Source organism: Manis javanica, chromosome 10, assembly GCF_040802235.1.
Source record: "Manis javanica isolate MJ-LG chromosome 10, MJ_LKY, whole genome shotgun sequence".
NCBI lineage: Eukaryota > Metazoa > Chordata > Mammalia > Pholidota > Manidae > Manis > Manis javanica.
This window is the reverse complement of record NC_133165.1, coordinates 56,386,467-56,409,140: the sequence shown is the minus strand read 5'-3', so window position 1 is coordinate 56,409,140 and position 22,674 is coordinate 56,386,467. Positions and strand designations below refer to the sequence as shown.

General features: G+C 48.1%; 2 protein-coding genes across 10 annotated transcripts in view; one reads left to right on the top strand and one right to left on the bottom strand.

Annotated features, from left to right (window-relative positions):
* NDE1 (nudE neurodevelopment protein 1) overlaps nucleotides 1–10,785 on the top strand; it is a 30,791-nt gene extending 20,006 nt beyond the window's left edge. For 3 of the 4 annotated variants that reach the window (XM_036991991.2, XM_036991989.2, XM_036991992.2), the window contains 4 exons: nucleotides 4,955–5,091; nucleotides 6,069–6,248; nucleotides 7,488–7,579; nucleotides 8,596–10,785. In XM_036991991.2, the coding sequence (XP_036847886.1) occupies nucleotides 4,955–5,091; nucleotides 6,069–6,248; nucleotides 7,488–7,579; nucleotides 8,596–8,802 (616 nt within the window). In that variant the 3' untranslated portion in view covers nucleotides 8,803–10,785. The remainder of the gene's footprint in view (nucleotides 1–4,954; nucleotides 5,092–6,068; nucleotides 6,249–7,487; nucleotides 7,580–8,595) is intronic. The other variant, XM_073215536.1, reaches the window with a different exon arrangement.
* Nucleotides 10,786–11,610: 825 nt separating this feature from the next.
* The window catches only part of MYH11 (myosin heavy chain 11), a 109,355-nt gene continuing 98,291 nt past the window's right edge, over nucleotides 11,611–22,674 (bottom strand). For 2 of the 6 annotated variants that reach the window (XM_036991995.2, XM_073215533.1), the window contains 9 exons: nucleotides 22,436–22,597; nucleotides 21,937–22,065; nucleotides 21,550–21,638; nucleotides 20,952–21,075; nucleotides 20,138–20,346; nucleotides 19,206–19,314; nucleotides 18,959–19,131; nucleotides 15,231–15,269; nucleotides 12,099–12,323 (listed from right to left, as the gene is read on the bottom strand). In XM_036991995.2, coding sequence (XP_036847890.1) covers nucleotides 15,239–15,269; nucleotides 18,959–19,131; nucleotides 19,206–19,314; nucleotides 20,138–20,346; nucleotides 20,952–21,075; nucleotides 21,550–21,638; nucleotides 21,937–22,065; nucleotides 22,436–22,597 — 1,026 coding nt within the window. In that variant the 3' untranslated portion in view covers nucleotides 12,099–12,323; nucleotides 15,231–15,238. Of the gene's footprint in view, nucleotides 12,324–12,936; nucleotides 12,956–15,230; nucleotides 15,270–18,953; nucleotides 19,132–19,205; nucleotides 19,315–20,137; nucleotides 20,347–20,951; nucleotides 21,076–21,549; nucleotides 21,639–21,936; nucleotides 22,066–22,435; nucleotides 22,598–22,674 lie in introns of those variants that run through there. The other 4 variants (XM_073215531.1, XM_073215532.1, XM_073215535.1 and 1 more) reach the window with 3 other exon arrangements.

Below are 22,674 nucleotides of genomic sequence, written 5' to 3'. Positions count from 1 at the left end.
TTTTTTATCCTTCCTTTTGTTAATGTGGCATATCACATTGATTTGCACATGTTGAGCCATCCTTGCATCCCTGGAATAAATCCCATCTGGTCATGGTAAATGATCCTTTTAATGTATTCTTGAATTCAGTTTGCTAATATTTTGTTAAGGATATTTACATCTGTGTACATCAGGGATATTGGTCTGTAATTTCATTTTTTTATAGTTTCTTTGATTTTGGTAAAAGGGTGATACTTGCCTAATAGAATGAATTTGGAAGCTTTCCTTCCTCTTTAATTTTTTGGAGTAATTTGAGCAGGATAGGTATTAACTCTTCTTTAAATCTTTTGTAGAATTCACCTGTGAAGCTGTCTGGTTATGGCATTTTGTTTATTGGGAGTTTTTTGATTATCTGTTCAATTCCATTACTAGTAATTAGTCTGTTCAGATTTTCTGTTTCTTTCTGATTCAGTCTTGGAAGATTACATGTTTCTAGGAATTTATCCATTTCTTACATATTTTCTAATTTGATGGCATATGATTTTTCATAATACTGTATTATAGTCATTTGTATTGTGTAGGTTGTAACTTCTCTTTCATTTCTGATTTTATTTGAATCCTTTTTTCCTTAATGAGTCTAGCTAAAGTTTTATCAATTTTATCTTTTTAAAGAACCAGCTCTTAGTTTCATTGATCTTTTGTATTTCTTTTCATTCTCTATTTCATTTATTTCTGCTCTTGTATTTATTATTTCCTTCCTTCTACTAACTTGGGGCTTCATTCTTTTTCTAGTTCCTTTAGGTATAGGATTAAATTGTTTATTTGAGATTTTTCTTGTTTCTTGAGATAGGCCTGTAATGCTATGAACTTCCCTCTTAAAACTGCTTTTGCTGCATCCCAAAGATTTTTGTTGTGTTCCTATTTTCATTATTCTCCAAGTATTATTTTATTTCCTCTTTAATTTCTTTGTTTGACCCATTTGTTGTTTAGTAGCGTAGTGTTTAGCCTACGTGTGTTCGTGTTTTTTCCAGTTTTTTTTCCTGTAATTAATTTCTAATTTTAATACTGTTGCAGTCTAAAAAGATGCTTGGTATGATTTCAATCTTCCTGAATTTATTAAGACATGTTTTGTGGCCTAATACGATCTGATTTGAAGAAATGAGTAGTCTGTTGTTTGGGGATGTAATATTCTGTATTTATCTATTAGGTTTATTTGGTCTAATGCATCATTCAAAAAATCGTTCCTTATTGATTTCCTGTCTGGATGACCTAATGTATTACTGACAATCTTTCCCTTCATGTTTGTTAACCAAGTGCTCTTACGTTGGGTGCATAGATATATACAAGGAAGCCTTCTTGGATTGAATGCTTAATCATTACATAATGTTCTTCTTTGTCTCTTTTTTTAAACAAAGACTACTTTGTTTAAAAGTCTATTTTGTTTTGTATAAGTCATGCTGCTCCAGCTTTTTTTTTCATTTTTATTTGCATGAAATATCTTTTTCCATACCTTCAGTTTCAGTCTGTGTGTGTCTTTAGGTCTGAAGTAAGTCTCTTGTAGGCATCATATAAATGGGTCTTATTTTTTATCCATTTAGTCATCCTATGACTTTTGATTGGAGCATTTAGTCCATTTACATTTAAAGTAATTATTGATAAGTATGTACTCTGCCATTTTATTAAACATTTTCTGGTTGTTTTGTTGTTCTTCTCGTCCTTTTTTTCCTGCTCTCTTCCCTTGTACATGATGACTTTTTCTAGTATTATGGCTTTATTCCTTTCTCTTTATTTTTTTGTGTATCTATTATAGGTTTTTGGTTTCTGGTTACTATTGTAGTTTATAGATGGTGTCTACATATATAACAGTCTATGCCAAGTTGACTATCACTTAAGTTCAAAAGCATTCTAACTGTACTACATTTTTAACTCCTCCTCCTCCATGTTTTATACGCACAATGTGTTCTTTAATCACCTTTTTATTTAGTGATTCCCATAACTAATTTTTAGAAGTAGTTGGTTTTACTACTTTTGCCCTTTAACCTTCATACTAGCTTTTCAGTGATTGGTCTATTACTGTTGCTGTTTGCTTTTGCCAGTGAAATTTTTTTTTCATAATTTTCTTCTTGTCATGGCCTTACCTTCTCCTCTTAAAGAAGTCCCCTTAACATTTCATACAAGGCTGGTTTAATGGTGGCGAACGCCTTTAACCTTGGTTTACTGGAGAAGCTCTTTACCTCTGCTTCAGTTCTGAGTGATACCCTTGCTGAGTAGACAGTATCCTTGGTTCTGGGTCTTTCTCTTTCAGCAATTTGAATATATCAAGACACTCCCTTCTGGCCTTTAGGGTTTCTGGTGAAAAATCAGCTGATAGCCTTACAGGGTCTCCCTTGTAGGTAACTTTTCATAGTCTCTCTTTGTCTTTGATGTTTTAATTATTAAGCCTCTTGGTGTGGGCCTCCTTGAATTCATCCTTTTTGGGGCTTTCTGTGATTTCTGTACCTGGATGTTTCCTTCCTTTACTAGGTTAGCGAATTTTTCAGCTATTATTTCTTTAAGTTTTCAACTCCTCTCTCCCTTTTCCTTTGGGGATTCCTATAATATGAATATTAGGACATTTGATGTCCCAGAAGTCTCTTAAACTATCCTTTTTCTTTTTCTTCTTCTTTCTTTCTGCCGTTCAGCTTGAGTGCTTTCCATTACTCTCTCTTCCAAGTTGTTGATCTGTTCTGCATCCTCTGGTCTGCTGCGGACTCCCTCTAGTGTATTTTTAAGTTTCATGTATTGTGTTTTTGGCTGGCTGGTGGCTGGGTGAGCCTGAGACAGGCGTGTCCAGTGCTGGGGAACCCAGGGTGTAGGCTAGATGTCTCCTGTGTGTGTTTGCCAGCTGAAACCATGTTAGCAGGGCAGACAGTGTGAAAAAGGCATAGTCCAGGAGGCGCCCAAGTGGACAGCCCCTCTGCCAGGGTGCCTGGAGGCGGGCCAGAGAGGCATTGTCTGGGGTTTTCCCAGGTGGGCATCAGCCAGGGTCACTCACACTGATGGAGTGAATGGGTGCAGTCCGAGGGTCTCTTGGATTCACACATAGCTAGGGCTGTGAGAACAAGGTGGCCAAGGATGGTAGGGACATGGGCACGGTGAATCTGTGTGAGTGTCACACTAGTGCCACCTTGGGACAGCTGGCTCTCCGACAGGCATGTTTGGGTGTGGTGGGGGTCCAGGAACTGCCTCCCTCACACCTGGAGCTAGTGCTCTTTTCCACCCTGTCAGTGTGTGTGGGGAATGTAAACAGTGGCGCGTGCCCTGCTCTCGTTTGCCCTAGCAGTGTCCAGGGGCAGTGTAAACAGTGGTGCCCACCAGGTCCTCCGTTGCTGGAGAGAGTGTGAGCAGTTCTCCTGCCATTTGGTGGTTGTGTTTTAACCCTTCTTCGTATGTGGTCTTTTTATCCTTCACTGTGCAGAAGGTGTTCACATAGGCCTCTGCTCTTCCTCAGGATGAACTACTCTATGTATAGATGTACATTTGGCATATATGTGGAAGGAGGTGAGCTCAGGCTCTTTCTACGCTGCCCTCTTGGACCCGCATCCCCATGATTCCTTCTTTTTCAGAGTTCTCCTGGCCATTCTTGTTTTATTACCATGTGATCTTTCAAATCTGTGCCCCTGTGCCTCTGTCCCCCAGTAGAAACCTATTAGCATTTTTATTAGGGTGGTGGTAAACTTAGTAGGTTACTTACAGAGAATTTATTTCTTGATGATATTAGGTCTTCCCTTTCATAAAATCCATGTCTGCATTTCAACAAGCCTGTGCCCTACACTAAGTTGTATATATTTGTTGTTAGATGAATTGCTAGGCATTTTATCTTTTTTGTTTGATATGTCATCCTCAGGTTCATTTTAACTGATTTCAGTATTGTAGTCCTAAATATTATCCCTTTGTTGTTTTTAATCAGGTACTTTTGGTAACTTTATCTTATTTATCTCTGAAGACCCTTTATGGGTAGGTACTAGTATGACTCAATTAGAACACAGTAAGATATGTTGGATAAATGAATGAATTGACCCTCTGCAGTTGTTGTAGGACTGGAAGCCCAGAGAGGTTAAGTTGCCCAAGGACACTAAGCTAATCTTTTGTGGAAGAGCCAGGTATCAACTCCTAGGTTCTCCCCTAAACATATGCTTCTAACTATTGTGATACACAATTAGCAGGATGTTAAAGATCTTCTGGAGACAAATACCAGATTAGTAAAGAAATTGCTGACATTTATTTACCACTGAAGTGTGAAATATCTGTTTGATACTTCTTATATTATTCACGCTCACCGATCCCACCGTGTGGAGGTTCTATTACTGTCCCTGTTTTGCATGTGAAGAAACTGGGCAGGCTACCCTCTCTGCCTCAGAGTCAGATTTCTTCAGTACAGCACTTCTCAGTGCCTTTAACACAGCATTCTAGTGAAATGTCTGCACTGTTTACAAGAAGTGGTTTTGTTGGGCTGGGGCTGGACATTTTTAACTTTTTAAACTTAAACTGAGAGATTAGAGATGCTGCCTTCTACCTGTTTAAATGCATGTTGTTAAGCTGTGTGTACATTTTAGTAGGGTATTCTGAATACTGGTTTCTATTGTGGGTCTCCTAGAGAGGATGGAGCCTGCTGCTCCTGGCGTTTGACTGGGCCCTGTATGTGGTCCTGATGAGGCCCTCACTCATTGCTAAGTGCTATATGGACATTTTCTCACTTAATCCTCATGACAGCCTTGGGCACCTCAAGAGCTAAGACGATTTCCATTCTACAGGTGAAGAGTCCAGGTCTCAGAAGGTTAAGGGGCTTGCTTAGGCCTTGGCATCTAGGAGGTGACTATCCTGGGATTTGCACCCCTTTGTATCCAACCCTGCCTGTCTCCCAGGTCTGTAAGCACCAGATGAATTGCATCTGGTGGTTTGCTCTCCTGGACCACTTTGCTTGTTTCTTACACAGGGCCACCATCATGTCTCTGGAAGACTTTGAACAGCGCTTGAATCAAGCCATTGAAAGAAATGCCTTCCTGGAGAGTGAACTCGACGAAAAGGAGAATCTTCTAGAATCTGTTCAGCGACTAAAGGATGAAGCCAGAGGTCAGAAGGCATTAGCTGCATTCTGCACACCCTCATGAGCACGGTCCACTCTCCCTACCTGAGAACATTTCGTTCTACAGCACTGGCCAGTGTTATCTTACTGGCAATCCATGCCCTCTTTGGCACACAGGCTGCCTGGTCAGAGGGCAGGGGACTACACCAGGCAGGCTCTAGCCTTGGTGCCTCTCATGCTAAGGATCGTCAGATGTCCGAACCCTTAAAGGCCCCTTGTGAGCATTTAACCCCACCAATGGCTTCATGCTCAGTAGGAGCATGGAAATTTTGCAACGAGAAAATTCCTAGTGATGGAATTGCCAGCTAGCCCAGTATTTGTGTGACTTGAAGGCAGCTGATACATGTTGCTTAGAATTCCAGGACCTCATCAGCATTTGCCTTTGGAGGTGAGCATTTCCAGAGGTGGCACTTCCAAACTGCAGCAAGACATTAGTGGATCATCCCAGTTGGGTGCAGAAGAAATTGTTAAAAAGTCGCAGTTTATAAATTAATTTAGTTTCTAATGTGTAGCTGGTAGAAGGGGGATTAAGAGGAAAAAATTCTTTTTAGTAGGTATGCACATACATGAAACGGTACATGTGAAAAGGCAGGCAAAAAGGGTTGAAAAGATGCCCTTGTTGTAGTGATCGTGAGTGAGGGGGTAGTATGGGGATGGATGGGAAAGCATATTCCCCCTTAGTATTCCATGTGCCCTGCCACATTGGGATTTTTCGAAACAATAAAAGCATTTGTGTATCACTGCCATAGTTTTAAAAACCTGTTTAAACATTTACATTTTTACTCATAAGAGAAATCTTAGTTTTATAAGCCTGCTAGGCAGGGCCCCACAGGTTTCACTGCCTTCAGGGTTTTCACACTGGTACTTCGGGTACTGCTTTCTCCTGACCAGAATCTACTGTTGACCCTCCTCTTCCTCCATCATCCGAAGCAAGGATTTAATCTGAATCCTTTCCCTGGCCCAGATTTGCGGCAAGAATTGGCCGTGCAGCAAAAGCAGGAGAAACCCAGGACCCCCATGCCCAGCTCGGTGGAAATGGAAAGGACAGAAACAGCTGTGCAAGCCACTGGCTCCGTGCCATCAACTCCCACAGCTCATCGAGGACCCAGCTCTAGCTTAAACACACCAGGGACCTTCAGACATGGTAAGAGGAATGGGAAAATGAGGAAGATTTTCTTTGCTTCACAGAGCTTTTCCAGGTGAGAACCTGGAGTGGGTCCTGGGTGAGAGAAATGGACCAGGCTGTACAGCAGGGAGCAGACTGGGGTAATCACAGGCCGAGCATTGAGGCAAGTGAGAAGGGCCTCTTGGGTGTGAGGCAGTAGGGAGCAGTGGAGTCTGGGTGAGCTGGAAAATGGAAGCCACATGTAGAGGGGGCTGCTGCCACTTCGCTCTACCACAGGGAACAAGGGCCCAGCATCAGCAGACATTGCCATTCTTCACCAGACACCAGAAGTCCTCTTGGTGTATATGAAATCTTCCAAAGTTAAAGTTTCAGTAACTAAATAAAAAAGTTGTGTGGGTCCAGCAGCATATGCATTCAGAACTGGAGCCAGTGTAACCTGTGCTGTGTAGTAAAGATGAGAAATAGGAGTTCTCAGCCATCCATCTGCTGACTAATCAACTGTGAGACTTTGATTGGGCCACTTAATAGCAAACAATGACAATGGACAATTACAAAATGCTCAGTGTATATGACTGCTTGAAGGGCTTGGCATGTATCCACATGACCTCACTGAATTCTCACCACCCACCCAAGGTCAAGTAATGCAAGTGCTACTATCCCAGTTTGGTGGGCGAGAAGACCAAGGCCCTGAGCAGAGTGGCTTGCCTGAAGACACACAGATGGGCTTCAAACCCAGGCAGGCTGGCCCAGGGTTGACATTGCCACATACTCCTTGTCCTCTGCAATGCAGAGACTGGGGAGATTCCCAGAATCCCAGTCCACAGCAGCATTTCCCACTCTTTGGTATTCATGCCAGTCAGCTGGGCACCTCTGATTTGGCAGGGCCCTGAGATCCTGCCTTGGGGAGAGAGACTCTGCAGAGCAGAACCCTTACAAATGTGGTTTGCTCAGATGCTGTTCCTGTTAGCTAACTCTGTGAATCCCTAGAATTTCAAGAGGGCTTCTTTTGATCTGTTTCAAAAGAACAGCCTATTAAGATAAATATTTAATACAGTCACTGTAAGGCTGTGAAATGCTGGCCATCAATAGACTTAGTGTGTTAGATAGTTAAATGTCAGATGAAACAGAGCAGCATCCAGAATCAAAGGGAAGAGTCGGCTTCCCTCACCCACCCATGGGGTTTCGCATTTAGAGATGTTGGTGCACAGACTTAGGACTGCAGACGGGTGTTCCATGTGCTTCCCTTTGCACACCCAGGTCTGGATGACTCCAAGGGGGGGACCCCGCTCACGCCTGCAGCCCGGATATCAGCCCTCAACATCGTGGGAGACCTGCTGCGGAAAGTAGGGGTAAGGCCCACGCCTGCCTGGGGCTTGGCACAGCTTCTTGCCTATCTATCCTTCAGGATATTGGAGAGGGTTGACCTTCCCAGTTCCTTTCCCCCTAAACAGAGATTTCATGAGTTTTAGATGTAGCTCGGCTCTGGAGTGTCCCTCAGAATCATTTGCACCACTGTGGATGGTACTGACAAATACCTAGAGCTCTGATGCTGAGCCACCCTTTGTATGCTTTCCTGCTCCTCTACTGTTCTTCCTTGAAATTTGGGGAATTCGGATAGTATCTGTGATTTTTTTGTTTCTTAATTTGGAAAAACTGAGAAACATTTGAAAATTGCCTTTTCTTATTAGGCAGTTAAAGAGAAAATCTTGAAAGGCTTTATACTCATTACAGGGAAGGATTCTTCTGTGCTTAAGAAATAACGTAGGTATTCTCTGTAGTGTTTCTTTTATTTTTAAAAAATAATGCCTGGAAGGCCAGATAATAATCCTGCCAGCCTGTCATCACCCAGCATGTGTTTATTCAGAACTGCATCTGACAAGAAGCTTCCAATTCATTTCTTATATTTTTGCTTTTGGCTCTTGGTTGTCTGGTTTTCTGTTACATAACCAGGTCTCTGTTGTAACGCACAGTTTGAGTATAGAGAGGCCTGGGATGGGCTCAGTGCCCTTTTAGTTTTTGCAGGGTCTGTTTACAGCAAGGCAAAGTCCTCATTCAAACCTCCTGCCACTCTGCATGTTTAATAATGTAAACAAGAATAAATGATTCCAAAAGTTGATTTCATATTTCTTATAGGCAGACATGGGTATTAAGGAGGGTGTGTGATTTTTCAAGAAGCTCCTAATTATCTTAGGCCAGCCGTTCTAAGAGCTGGATCTAAATTGGGTTCCTTTGGAACCCCACTTTGGAATTCTAATGCACAACACAACATGAGAACCACTGTTTTAGGTTGTTGTCTGTGTGCAGACTCCCGTGAAATAATAGTTCTTGCCTTTAACTTGAGAGATGAAAGCATATTTCTCTCCAGGCACTGGAGTCCAAACTTGCATCCTGCCGGAACTTCGTGTATGATCAGTCCCCAAACCGAGCAAGCGGCCCAGCCTCAGGACGGGGGAGCAAGAACAGAGATGGTGGTGACAGACGGTCAAACAGCACCAGCGTGCCTCTGGGTGACAAAGGGTCAGTACTACGTGCTGTCCACTCCCGGTGGGAGCCTCTAACCCATAACCAGTAGCCGTTTTTAAAAGCTGCCGGATTATGTCAGTGAACTCTATCCTCTCCCATTGTCCCTTGAGACAGTTAGGTGGAATCTTCTAGTTTGAGCATACAGCCAGCAAGAGGCTCATTTTTATTATTTGATTCTGCAGCCCCAACTCCTGGTCATGCTGTGAGAATGTCCTGTATAAATCACTTGTTTGGGACTTACGCTTCAAACACTGCTCTGCTTCCCCCAGAAGAGGATTTTTTTCTATTTAAAAAAAAATATTTAGAAACCTTCAGGAAACCAACTAAATTCCAGCCAGATGAGATTCCTGAAGCTGGTCACCTGATTTGAAAACACGTATCTGATCTCTAGTGGCTTCATTTATTTTCTTGCCTGAGGAAAATCAGACCACCTTCCAGATTCATTAGTTTTCTAAAAGGTGCCACCATTTTACTGGACCCCTGGCTATATAAATTCGGTGGATCTGCAGCAGACAGATGATAGGAAAGGAATGCACATAGCTCACACGCCTTTAGAAGTGTCTGTTTTTAGAGAGTCTTCTGCTGCTGGGCTTTTTGTGTGGCCTTGGGACTGTGAGAGCTAGAGAGCCAGTGTCCTTTTCTTCATTTCACAGGAGAGGAAATTGAGACCCAGGGAGACACTGCTTCTGATTCTTGATACTCTTATAACTTGGTGGGCCCCAGTGCCAGCCAGTGTGTGACAGCTATGTCTGCTTGATTTGGTTTACTCTGTCTGAAGGTTGGGAAAACACCTGGAATTTGGGAAGTCGCCTTCAAATATTTCTTCACCATCACTGCCGTCAGCCCAGGGTGTAGTCAAGATGTTGCTTTAGGGAAGCCATGGAAGCTGCAGCCCCTGGTGCCTGTGTGGGAGTTGTTACCTTTCTTCCCCTCTCAAAAATAGGTTTTGAGTTTTTTTGTTAGTTTGAGAAATAGGAGCAAGCCGTCACGCAAGCCAGTGACTGAAGCTGTTGCCCGTGGCCCCTGCTGGCTGTGTCTGTGAAATGTTGTCTCATGATCCCCAGCCTCCCTGCTTGGTGTGCTGCAAACAGACAGGGACAGACAGGCTCTGCAGAGGGGTCAAGGTATAAAGGCCCATCACGTTTGCTGACCTGAGTCCTGGCTGGTCTTGACAGGTCTTTTTAATGTCTGGAGATGCCTTAAAAGTGGGACCTGAGCCCATCTCGGACTCAGTGCAGCCCCCACTCAGCTGGAGCTGTCTTCCAGAACAAAAATCCCCCAGTGTTCTATGACACAGGAAGGATCTGTGTACTGAAATCATGTCTAGGAACAAAGAGTAAATAGGCACATGCCTTTTTTAAGAAACTGTGGTACAGTGTACCTCATGGAGTTTTTAGCCTGTCTCTCTCTGAGGCTTTCAGAGGTGTGCTTGAATTTCAGGGTAACTCTCGTGTGGGCCAGGCCAGTGGACAGTCTGTGTCCTCTTTAGATCAATCCCAACTTTTAGTTCTCCTGAGCCATCTGCCCTGACCTGGGGATGACCTCCGCTTCAGGACCCTGAGGGTTGTTAGGGGTGGAATGGCCTTGATAACGGGCCCTTTCTCAGGGCCCATTCAAAGCTGGGATGAAATAATTGGGTGACCTTCAAATCAGATTAGACTCCCAGGATTCCTGTTGGAAGCCACCTTGTCAAAGAAGACACGAACACAGAATATCCAGCACCAATGGTGAATATGTTGCTTTCCGCTTCTTGTGAAATGCTGTCTCCTGCCTTTGGATGCAAATAACAAGGGCACATAAGTCCAGGAACATGCATGCAACTTAACAACGTTTTGTCACTAAGTTATTTTCCAAACAGCAGCAAAAATATCCTTGAGTTGACAATAGAAGTTTTCAGGCAGTACTGGAATTCAACAGAGAATTAAACTTTGGTGTCCAGTTCATAACCCTCAAAACATTCTTGTATCACTAAAAGATGTACTTTTATTTTTTTAAAAGAACAATAAAATCAAGAGAAACTAGTTTTCAACTAGTCGGTGGTGGTGGTCAGTAAATGCTGCTTTGTTTGTATTTCTGTTTGCTTGAACAATGATTGAAGACTTCAGGTTCTCAACTAACTACATATGAAAACCTACTTTTAAAAAATTGCCTTTAAAGTCAGCTTCTTAGAACTGTATTTAGGATATGTTTGGGTATCGTTCAGGGTATAGAGCATTTGGTCATTCCATTAAATCTTTCAGTTAACCTATTTCCTCTCTCCTCAAATCTGTTTGACCCAATGGAGTTGGTGTATGGAATCATTTGTGTTGAGTAGAACGTTTGCACAGATCTGTCAAGAACACTCAAGCTGAGGAAGGTAAGGTCCCATGGCCTGGTTTTGTATGGTTCCTGTGCTAAGAGTGTTTTTTCGGTTTTTGAAGGTTTGTTTAAAAAAAAAAAAAATAACTGTGACAGAGACTACAAGCAGCTTAAAATGTTTACTCTCTGGCCTTTACAGAAAATGTTTGTTGACCCCTGCTGGGCAAAGTCTTTGTGTTTTAATTTAAAAATTCAAGAAAATCTTGTATTCTTCACATTATATACAGGTTGGTTTTGATTAAAATACTCTTCCTGGTCCCTAGCCCAGAGCTGCCCAACTCCTGGTTGGACAGACCCCCTCACACAGACTCACTTTGCATCTCTGCTCTTTGGCCTGCAGTGGGATCTTGGATGGTTTAGTTCACCTCCCTATGCCTCAGTTTCCCCATGTATGAAATAACCCTGACTTCATAGCATCCTTGTGAAGATAAATGAGAACGCCACCTGGTTCTTTTCTTCCATAGAAAACAGCTCAACAGAAAAGCCAACTATGTGCTAGTGATTTGTAACCTTTTATTAGTGAAGGTGTTCTTAAGTACAGTCAGGGTGCTTATAAAACAGTGTAACATTCCTGCTTTCATCCATTCCAGCAGTGTCTCCTTTTTAATTCACGTGACTACAGAAGGCACTTTGTCTTGGTGAATTGTGCGGTCAGAGGTGAGGTAACCGGGGGGCGGGGGGGGGAACGAATTCTCAAACAAGGGCCTTCTCAGGGCCCTGGAAGGATACACAGGTTAAGGAATTGCCTGGGGGTGGCGGGCAGTGGCACCCATTTTGGTGACTTTTTCCCCATTTCTTGTAAACTAAGTTGCCAGTGATTCGTTACTGTGGATATATTTTTCTATAAACTCAAAATCATTGCTCCGTTCATTGGTAGAAGGAGTGGGGTGTGTCTCCTGTCGGACTTTTCTCATCTGGTATATCATTCAGAACTGAAATTGCACCCCGAACACAGGGTGGTGGTTTCTACATTTATTGCGAGTGGTGTCTGTGATGTTTGGAATCTGCAAATGAACTTAGACAGTGCTGAGCAGAGTCCACTGGGTTTCCTTTTGTTCTGTTCTTAGCAAGTTGTTTATTTATTCACTGGTTTTGGTTCCGTTGAAGTCTGCGTCGCGGGCGTCCATCTCCTCCTCAGAAGCATCTGCGTTTTCAATAACTCTCCGTCCTCCAGACCTTCTAGACGGAACAAAAGTGGTCTCGTTTCCACGCCTGCAGGTTTTAAGAAAACACAATTCTGTAGTACAGAAATCTCCCCTGAGGTTGGAAGAGATTTTTTTGAAGGGGGCACAAAACAAACACAAACAAACTCAAACAAATGAGATGCAAGTATTCAGGCGGAAGGTCAATCCTGACCAATCTCAAGGCATGGTTACATTTAACCAGCTGGAATGGGGGGAAAGTAGGTTTTCCAAAGCAGAAATAACCTGCTTTAAAAAATGTCTGGCTTGGTCATTTGATGACCCACAGGATCCTGGTCTGCTATGGTCTTTTATTTAGAAAAGAAAATTAAAAAGACAAATGCGGTGGGGCAGGGGGGGACAGGTCCTGTAGGGTGTTTTTCATACTTGGCATTCGTGAAGGAGAATATGTGTTCCCACTCTGTACCTCACTGTCAGATGGAAAAAAGGGGAGCGTTTTAGGCTTTCAATTAGAAAAAGGTAAAAATGAAGTCCAGAGCAGCCTTGAGGGAGAGAGGCCACCGTATATAGGCCAGAGGGGTACTCTGCTTGTATGGAGCTGAACTCTTGGACTGAGGTCCCCAGGCCAGCAGGGGTCTCATGTGATTTTTGCTCACCATGGCAGGTGCCATGCATGGCATACAGTAGGTGCTCAACGATTATCTGTTGGAAAAATAAGTCAGACTTGTTAGTTCCATGAGTATTCGAGCTCTAGCTGGCAGGACACCTCTTCCTCTTTGTCCTAACTCCTCCCATCAGATGGTTTACCACCAGGCCCTGAAGGGAGACTTTGCATGAGGTGGTGAGGGCAGGTGGGAGGATGAAGTCACACCATCGCACTTAACTTCCGTTTGCCAGAAATGTTCTCTGTGTTCAGCAACAACAAATGGTCATGTTAGGTTCCAGCCAACTGGCCCTGTTTGACCTGAATCGGAGGATAGGTCTTAACTAATTTTAGGATTTCTAAGAAGAAAGCAGACTTTCTATAACAAAAGCAACCACCTTCACCACACAAAGGCTGGACAGAAACGCCAGGAGGGCGTGAGCCCAGCCCAGCCGCCGATTCTGCGAACAGGACAAGGCAGACACGTGAGACGAGGCAGAAGCAAGGACCAGAGATCCCTGATGGCTGAGAAGGGGAATCCCAACATGATCCTTTTGGGGCCCAAGGGAGGTAGAACGTGGGAAAACCACCCAGGTTCAGAAAATGGTACTTTCCAAGGTGCAGAGATCAGGAATAAATAAAAGTTGCAGCCACTCCCAGCTGAAGACTCAGGCCAGCCTCACTCCCATCAGAGGGAAACCCTGGGGCCTCTGGCTCCCTCAGAACTAGCTTTCCATCACCTCTAGAAGAAACCTTTGTGAATCTTTTCTTGCTTTAGCACCGTGTTTGCAAGAACTAGGGCCTCAGGGTAGGGCAGCAGTCTGCCTCTGCTCTCCAGGCTCCTAACACAGTGGGATCGCCTGGGGCTGGGAACAGCCCTGCACCCTACAGGCCCCCGAGCTCTTTTTACCCCTTGGAAGAGTCTGTGTATGCTAGCTGGAAGAGCTTAATAGATGAGCTCCGTTGATCTATGAAGTTAATCGTACTCTGGACCCCCATAAGCCCCCTGTTCAGTCACCAGCCCTGCAATCTGTCTTGCAGTTCAGGCGCCCTTGAAGGGATGGGTTTCAAATCTTACTCAAAGGTTGACAATGGCTATACCTGTCCCAGGAAGAAAGGGAGGGACCCCTCTAAAGACTTTCTTAAAGGGTGTGACCCCAGAGAATATGGATTCTCTTCAAGGACTCATTTGTCCAAGGCACGGCCAGCACGCCAGGAATCAGCGCAAGAGTATAAGCACCTGCTGCTTCGAGAGGACTCGCCTTCCCATTAACTGGGGGTCCTACAGTCTGGCCAGCACAAGAGTACTGCTCATCTTATGAGCCCAGTGAGCTGGCAGGAGAGCTGCTCAATAACTAGTCTTAGAGGCTTAAAGCTCCTGCCAAGATCTAATCCAGCTTTAAGTATTTGAGTAACAATAGCAAAGCTGAGATTCTCCAAAAGAGCAGGTAAGCACGGCCAGGGCTGGCTTGGCCTCTCAAGGAGAAAGAGGAAAATCAGGCTCTAGCTGCCTAACTTAATGTGTAAACCAGTTGTTAGAATTTCAGAGAAGTTGAGGCCTCTGTCTCGTAAAGGGCCTGGGTGCTTCCTCGAGCCTTGGGTGTCCATTCCCCCGTCTGTGATTCATGCCCGTGAGACCTCTGGAAAAGGCTCGGCCTGGAGGGTGTTCGGCTCTGCAGTAGCCTGCATGCACTGAAAATGCAGTTAGCTAGGCCTTGCTTAGGCCTCACGCAGCCCCAGCAGCCATAAGCCATCGCAGTGAGAGCTCATGTCCTTCATAGACATGTTTGTGAAAGTCCAACCATGGGGGACAAGTTGTTGGGCTGCAGTTACGATGAACCTGTGCTTTGTTAATTCTGATGTGTGAACCAGACTAGCCAGATGGAAGCCATTCTCCAGGAACGCGCCCAGAATGTGGAGCTGTCTTACCACCTGGTGTGGTGTCTTAATGGAAGAGGGAGGACAGCACAGCCGAGCGTCCTAACAGTGCAGGAGAGGCCCCCTTACGCAGGTCAGTACAGTCCAAGCAACATACACACAGCCTCTAAACTCCGACACACGGTGGCAAGGACATGTTTGGTGCCATGTCATGTGCCAAAGCAGAAGAAGGGAAGGAAAATGGTCAAGAGATGAGATTGTCTTGGGTTGATCTTGGTTTGGATGAAAGACGGTTTTGAACTAATATACCCAAGCCTTAAGATTCTGCAGGAATCTCACGGAAATTTGCAAGGGTCAAAAAAGAGGGGGACCAAGGGGCAGGGAGGGCGCGATGGGCAGAAAGGAAGCAGAAACCAAGTGCAACACATATGAGCTGCAAAGCTGAAGGTATGATACCTGGTGAGTCATTGCGGAGTGTCCTGGGGGAGGGGGCCTCTGCAAAGAGAGAGAGTCCCTAGTGGTTACCATCAGTGAACGGGAGGGAGCCCGCTCTAGTGCACTTTTAATCATTAAAGGCATTTGCTTCAATTAAATACTTAAAGGCACTTCTAAGTCAACCTTTCAGTGGAGCACCTGAGCCAAGAGCTCCTAAGCGGGCACACAAAAGGACAAGCCGTTTTTTTCAATTAAACGGCAAATTTCTGTATTTCAGAGCTGCTTTTAAGAATGCAGGTGGCTTCCTCCCCTTAGGCATACCTGTTCAGGAAGATAAAGGCACTTGAGTGAGCTAGTCCAAAAGACCCATGTGGGAACAGAACATGAAAAGACCCAGGCGAGGAGCCCGCAGGAGCATCTCACTGTATTATCATTTGTCTTCATTGCCTTTTCTACCGTGGCAGGAAGGCAGAAGTGGACACAGCTCATGCTGGAAATGGCTGGCACTGTGGTAGCTGATGGGTGCATTGGTCCGGCTTTAAAGAGGGCTTGTGTCGAGACTTGGATGATTGGTAAAACTATGAACCTTGCTTTACAATTCCTTGTTCACTGAGGAGCTGGCTCATGAGGAGCCTGCCTACCTCATGTGAAGCTTAATGCTTGATTTTAGGTTTTTGTACATGTAGAATGTTCAAGCAGAAGAGGTCTGGCCTGTTTTCAACCTATGGTATGTGTGCTCATAGTAGGACTGTAACAAATGGTTTGGTGTTCGTCTGTATGCCCTAGATAAGTAAGCTGTCCAGGATGTTCAGCATATGCTAGAAGAATTATTGGTCCCAAGAAAAGGGAGCAGTACGGCAAAGGAGTGCCAGCTGGAGTGGGGCTGCTTGCCCACCGCTCAGCCCAGCCTCTGCAGAGGGGGTGTCCAGTCACCAGCAGAGCGAATCCTGGGGGGTCTCTGTGGTACAAACAGCTCTCCTCCACTGACGGTCACCCTGGGGGTTGCTCCCAAGCCCCTGTTGGACCCGAGAGGGTCACCAGTCCCTCAGTGGGGGCCCACAGCCCCCCACCTTGTACCCTGAGCCTTCTGCAAGTGGTTTGGGTTTCCCCCTTGTCTCATGCAGTGGTTCTCAAAAGTTTGGAATCCATAGGCCCGGTGACTGCAGATAATTCCTGGGCACGCTGGATAGCTGAGTTGCACAGTGAGAAAGGTATTCTTATTTCAAGTCTTTTGAAAATACATCTGATTATGTCTGAGAGAGTATTTGGTGCTAATGTCTTGTGTCACTCCCGTTTTTAACTGAGCAGGAGGATTCAGGGTATAGTCATCAGTTTGTAGCCACAGAAGCCAGAACTAACTATTGTTTTGTTTTCACTGTATTCACATTCATTGTGATCTGCTGATGCAGGTGATGTTGGTTTAATATAGGGGTGGTACATTTGATTTGCAAATAGAGGTGTATACAATTAGAACAGATAACTTCAAAGAAAATATCAGGTCAACACTGAGTCATAAGAGGCTCAGGCAAAATGGCGAAGGTAGAGTGAGGCTGGAGAAACATCGCCTCTGACTCAGTGAAAGCTTGCTTATAGTGCCCTGCACTGTCCCAGACACTGGGGATGGGTAAACAGATAAAACTTCTGTGCTCATGAGGCCTGCAGGCCCAGAGAGACTGCAAATGAGAAAAATAAATAAAATAACATGGTGACAGGTGTGTAAGAGAGCAAACCATAGAGGATGAGGTTAGAAACCTAGACAAGGTAACATGGATGAGTAACACCTGAAGGAAGAGAACGAGAGCCTTCCAGGCAGAGGGAACAGCCAGTGCAAAGGCCCTGAGGCAGCATGTGAAGAGGCTGAGGGGTAATCTAGGAGGCAGTGGATAGAGGAGGGCCTGATGGAACAAACTTTAGTAAAGACATTGCTTTGGCTCTGAGTGACGTGGAAGCTGTTGGTGGGTTCCAAGCAAAGGAGGGCTGTGATCTGCCTCCATTTAAATAGGATCCTTCAGGCTGCTGTGCTGAGAACAGATTATAAGGGGACCAGCTTGGAAGCAGTGAAACCCACAAGGGGGCTGTGAAAATTATCTACATGTGGGAGAGAGTGACTTGGACCAGATGGCAAGAAGTGCTTGGATTCTGGGTGTACAGTATTTTTAAGGGCATGTGGAACAGATTTTCTGACAGATTGGATATAGGATATAAAGAAGAGGAAAAATAAAACCACAAGGTTTGTGGCCTGGGTTAATGGCACCCTTATTCCAGTTGCTGACCTGGGGAAGACTGTGAGAGAGCTGGTTTGGGGGTGAAGGGGTTCAATCAAGACTCAAAGTGTGACCTGCTTGATAGGCATCAAGTGGGAATGTCAAGCAGGTCTGGCATCCTAGAAAGAAGGATGGAGATAGAAACTGGGAAGCCACTAGCTTTTCAGATGGAATCTGAAAGCCTCCAGGCTGACTGAGGTCACCAGGGGAGTGAGAAGAGCTGAAAGTGGAGAAGCGAGATGGGGCCTGGAGCGGGCTGGTGGCAAGTGGGCTTCAGGATGAGATGCCAGCAGAGGAGACAAGGAAAGACAGGAGGATGGAACCCAGGTACGGGCAGAAGGTGGAAAGCCCAGGAAAGAAGGTACATCGAGGAGGGAGGGGCTGTGGCATGTGCTGCTTGGGGCTAGGTGCAGACGACCGCTGGCTTGAGAGTGTTGTGATAAAGGGTAGCAGGGAGTAGGGCTGAGAGATCTCTTCAGCTGAAGGAATAACTCAGGGAGAGGGAGAACACTGAAGGAGAAGGGTAAGAATTTCTGGAGCAACATCTGAGTAAACAAGAGGTAGGTCTACGACGTGCTGGTCTTGGTACCTGACAGTCTGCACAGAAATGGGGGGAAAAGAAATGAGCAGAGACGTGGGCAGACGGGTCGATGGGGCAGTGGGAGGTTGTTTATGCTTCAGGGTAATGTCCAGCTTTTCCTTTAAGGGAGTCAGGTTACCGGCTGAGAGAGAGGAAGGGGGTGGGCGGGGGGATGGTGAGTCTAGGGAGAAGGTAAAGAGCAGGTCTGTGAGAGGCAGGACAGTGGAGGGATGACAGGGCTCTGAGGTCCGCTTAGGGTTGGCAATGGAGAATCTGAGAAGTGGCCACGAGGTTGGTGGTTTTCCTCATACCACTGTGGGCTGCGGAAGGCGGGAAGGTGGGAAGGTGGGATTAACCTGGGTTGTGTTACAGCCAAACAAGTAGTGTCGTGGATGCGTGGATCCTCATCCCCAGCGTGGGCTTGCAGCTGGGGAAGGAGTCGACAGGCCCTCCGCCACGCTAGCTCCCACCCCTCCAGCTGGAGGAGCCCTGGGGAGCGGGCCCAGAGGGGCGGGCGCGGGAGAAAGCAGCCGCCCACCCCCGTCCTCCCAGGGCCCATTTGGGGACGGTTTTGGCCGTCACAACGAGGTGGGAAGGCACTGCACAGAGTGGGTAGATGTCAAGGATGCTGCTCCACATCCTGAGGCACACAGGCAGCCGTGAGACCCTGTTATCCAGTCCCAAGGTCCAGAGGAGGGGTGAAGGAGCCGAGGTTTCAGCAGACTGGTACTGCCTCCTCTCTCTCGCTAGGAGGATGTGGTGGGAAGCGGCCGTCACAGAGAACAGCGGGTGGGTTCCTCGGGGCAGGTGGGATCTAGGCCCTAACGCTGGGGCCGCGCGAACAGCAGGAGGAGACCTTGGAAAACAGCCCGCCGGCCGAGCCCCGCGCGGGGGCGCCACCTGACCTGAGCTTGCTCCTGAGCGCGTTCACCTCCCGGCCCATGGCCTCGTTGCTCTCCGTGGCCTCGTCCAGCTCCCGCTGCAGCTTCCTGCGGTTGGCGTTGACGCGCTGGGACTCCTCCTCCGCCTCCTCCAGCTGCCTCTTGAGTTGCTTGACCCTTGTGTTTCCTTTCTCTGCCTGTCAGGGAGAGGCCCGGCGGTCAGGGGAGCGCAGGGGGCCTGGGCGCTGGGGGGCCCGGGCGGCCCCGTTACCTGCTCCTTGTACTGCTCCGCCGCCTTGCGCTCGTCCTCCACCTGCAGCAGGGCCTCCTTCAGCTTCTTGTCCTTCTGCTTCAGCGACTTGGAAGTCGCCTGCTTCTCTCTGCGCACAGGGGGGAGGGGTGTGGGGTGGCTGCCCTGGCAGCGGGCGTGTGAACAGGGGCACCGCGCCATGAGCCCCAGGTCGGGTGCACCCCGAGAATCGGTCAGTACAGCGCCTGGCCACAGAGTTCCCGGAATGAAGTGCGGACACGTGCTCCCTGCTGGGGGGCCATGGAGCCGTTATGTTCAGGGAGAGAAGCAAGACCCCGAGGACCACACGCTGTGTGACTCCATGTCCAGATGGGTGATAGAGACAAAGCAGATCAGTGGCTGAGGGGTATGGGGTTTCTTCCTGAGGTGATGAGAATGGCCTGTGGTCGACTGGGGAGAGGGTGTATGTACTTTACATGGGTGAAGAGCCCAGTCTGGGAGTTCCCAGTAGAGGCCACTACCACAACAGTGGGTTCTGAATCCCTGCCCTGTGCTGTTCACGTTCAGCTCAGTTGACCCACCGTTAAAATGAGAAGCCTTCCCATATTTGGAAGTGTGTGCTGAGAGGGTTGTTGATTTGGACTTTGTGTACGTCTGTTAATCTGATATCCTGTAAATGCAGGTGAGGAAAAGCCACGTGTGCCCCTGGAAGGCTGGCTGACATCCCTGAGTCATGCTTCTTCCTAATAGCAGGCTGACAGCTAACGGGCCAATTCTGGGCCGGGCACAGCACTTCCCTCTGTACTCACTCAGCTCTCCCAGCACGGCTGCAGTGTGGGCTCCACTGAGCTCATTCCACAGCCAGACTGATGCCCAGACAGGCTGACTGACCCCTGCCATCCCCTGCCACTCACTGGCAAGCAGGCTGTCACTGGAGCCCTGTGCCACTGTACCTGGCCTCCTGTTCAACCTGTTCCTCCAGCTGTGCAATCTTGGCCTCCAGTGCCGTAATAGTGGACTTGAACTTGGACTTGACTGCACCCTCCATCTCCTGCAGCTTGCTCCGGAGCTCCTTGTTCTGCCGCTCGAGCTGCTGCCGGGCACTCTCGTTCTTCTGGGCCGCGCTGCGCTCTGTAGCCAGCTCATTGTTGAGCTGCTCAGCCTGGGGAAGAGCGTGAGGTCGTGAGGTGGAGGGCGCAGAAGTTCGAGGTGGGGCACTGAGAGGACAAACTCCTCCCACTGCCTCCAGCCTCAGAACGCATCCTTGGAGCTGGAGCACCCAGGGTCCCTCCTCCCCTCCTCTAGCCACAAGCTCCTTTACAGCTCAGCTCGAGGCAGCTCTTCCAGGCTGCGTCCCAGGCTCCCTGTCCCTGGCTCTAGGTCACATGAAGGGATCCCAACACCCGTCACGGAGCTTTTGCTCAGTAATGTCACCAAGTGCTCACTATTGTAAGACCAGGCATTGGGGCCGGGAAAGAGCACGAGGGAGGTGCCAAGGCCCTTACTCCAGGCGTGCCTTGTCTGCTGGAGGGAACCAGACATGCACTGGCTACCCAGTGAGACGCTACAGGTTGCTGCTAAGTGCTCTGAAGCCAGCGGGCAGGGTGCTGGCATGCCTGGGAGAGGGGGGTACACGGATGAACATGCTGGGCCCCCACTCTCTCATCTCCCCACTCCCCTCTGCCAGGGCCTGCACATAGGAGCCCATGCTACACATCCATGAGCCACATGCTGCTCTGGTGCCGGGCCCACGGCCCCAGCCCCTACCTGCTGCGTGGCCTTCCGGACACGGTCACTCATGGCCTCCATGTTGCCCTGCTCCTCTTCCAGCTCCTCCTCCAGCTGTGTGATCCGGGCCTCGAGGCGGCGCTTCTCATCCTGAAGAGTATTTCTAAAGGAAAGGCAGCCGCATCTGGGGCTTCAGCCTCCCCCGACTTAGAAAACCCCTCCGTGAAGGAGCAGTGGCTCAGGGTTGCCCTTATTTAAGTTTCTTTGAGCCTCAGTTCCTCAGTTATAGAGACTTCTCTAAAATCACACAGCTGGGAAGTGGGGAGCCAGGACTCATACCCAGTTGGTGTCAGCAAAGCCAGGCTTGGGATGAGACCAGCCTCTCCTCCCAGACGTCCCCAGATGCCCATCCCCCACCTCCCTACCCGGCCCCACCATGCTGTTCATTCAGAATAAATGAAACTGGCTATACCCCCAAATAGGGTGTGAAGACCTATGACCCTGTCACAAGGTCAGTTGAACATTCGGCCACTTTCAGCATTAAAATGGGTGCCCAGGAGGCTCTCCTATGAGCTGCCTGTCCCTCATCATCTGAGGCTTGGACCCCCCACCCCTTTCTCCCCGTTCAGCTCCATACCTTCCCGACACGCTGCTGGCCAGCTCCTCAGCCAGTTCCTCCTTCTCTAGGTCTGCCTGTTTGCGAGCCCTCTCGGCTGCGGCTAGATCCTGGGTGGTGGGGTTAAGGAGGGAGGAAACCTGTTGCCTGCCAGGGACCCCACCTGAGAATCCACCCTGCTCCTGCCACCAGGCCCCCAGCAGTCCCTACGGCCACCCTTGGAAGTGGCTGCACCTCCTCTGGGCTCGGGAGGCCCCTCTGTGTCTTCCCCTGCCCTGAGTATTGGGGTCCACCTGTGGGGAATGCTGGACGAGGGGAAGCAATCTGCGGATGCACAGACCAGGGGAGCCACGTGTTGCTGCCATGACATCCTCATCTGAGGCGCTCAGAGCGAGAGGAAAGCTTTACCTCCTGAAGCTGCATGAGGTCTGCCTCTAAGCTCTTGGCTTTCTTCTCATTCTCTTTGGCTGTGGCAAAGATCTCGTCCCTGGAGGCCCGGGCGTCTTCCAGCTCTCTCTGGAAGTCCTTCATCTGAGCCTGCATGAGTCAACCAGGAGGACCAGCCAAGCTGTCCTTACTCACCCAGGTTCCGTCTATGCCAACCCCTGGGATGATTTTCCTCGACTAACTGCAGGGAAGGCCCTGCTGCGTGGGCACTGCTCAGCCTCGGGCGGCTGCGGGGGCGCCACCCTGCCGAGGAAACGGTGACGTGATCTGGGGGCCGTGACCAAGTGCCTGATAACGGTGCTCTTCCTGGGGCAGGAACAGCCCCTAAAGCTAAATGGTGATGGAAGACACCATCGACAGTGAGAGGCCTGTGTCCTCCGTGGCTGCTGACTCGACGTCCCCAGCCTGGGGTGAGCTGTTGCCTGCCCCGCCCCAGCCCTGCCATCAGGGCGTTACCCACCTGCAGTTTCCGCAGCTGCTTGATGGCCTCCTCCCTCCCCTTGATGGCTGAATCAGCCTGCAGCTCCAGGTCTTTCAGGTCCCCTTCCAGCTTCTTCTTGGCCGCGGCTGCCAGGGCACGTTGCTTTCGCTCATCTTCCAGTTCTGTCTCATACTCGTGGAGCTACCCGAGGAAGACACGTGTGCTGCTGGGCCGGGCCGCCCCCAGAGGCATCCACCCAGCTCCTGGCTGCGCACCAC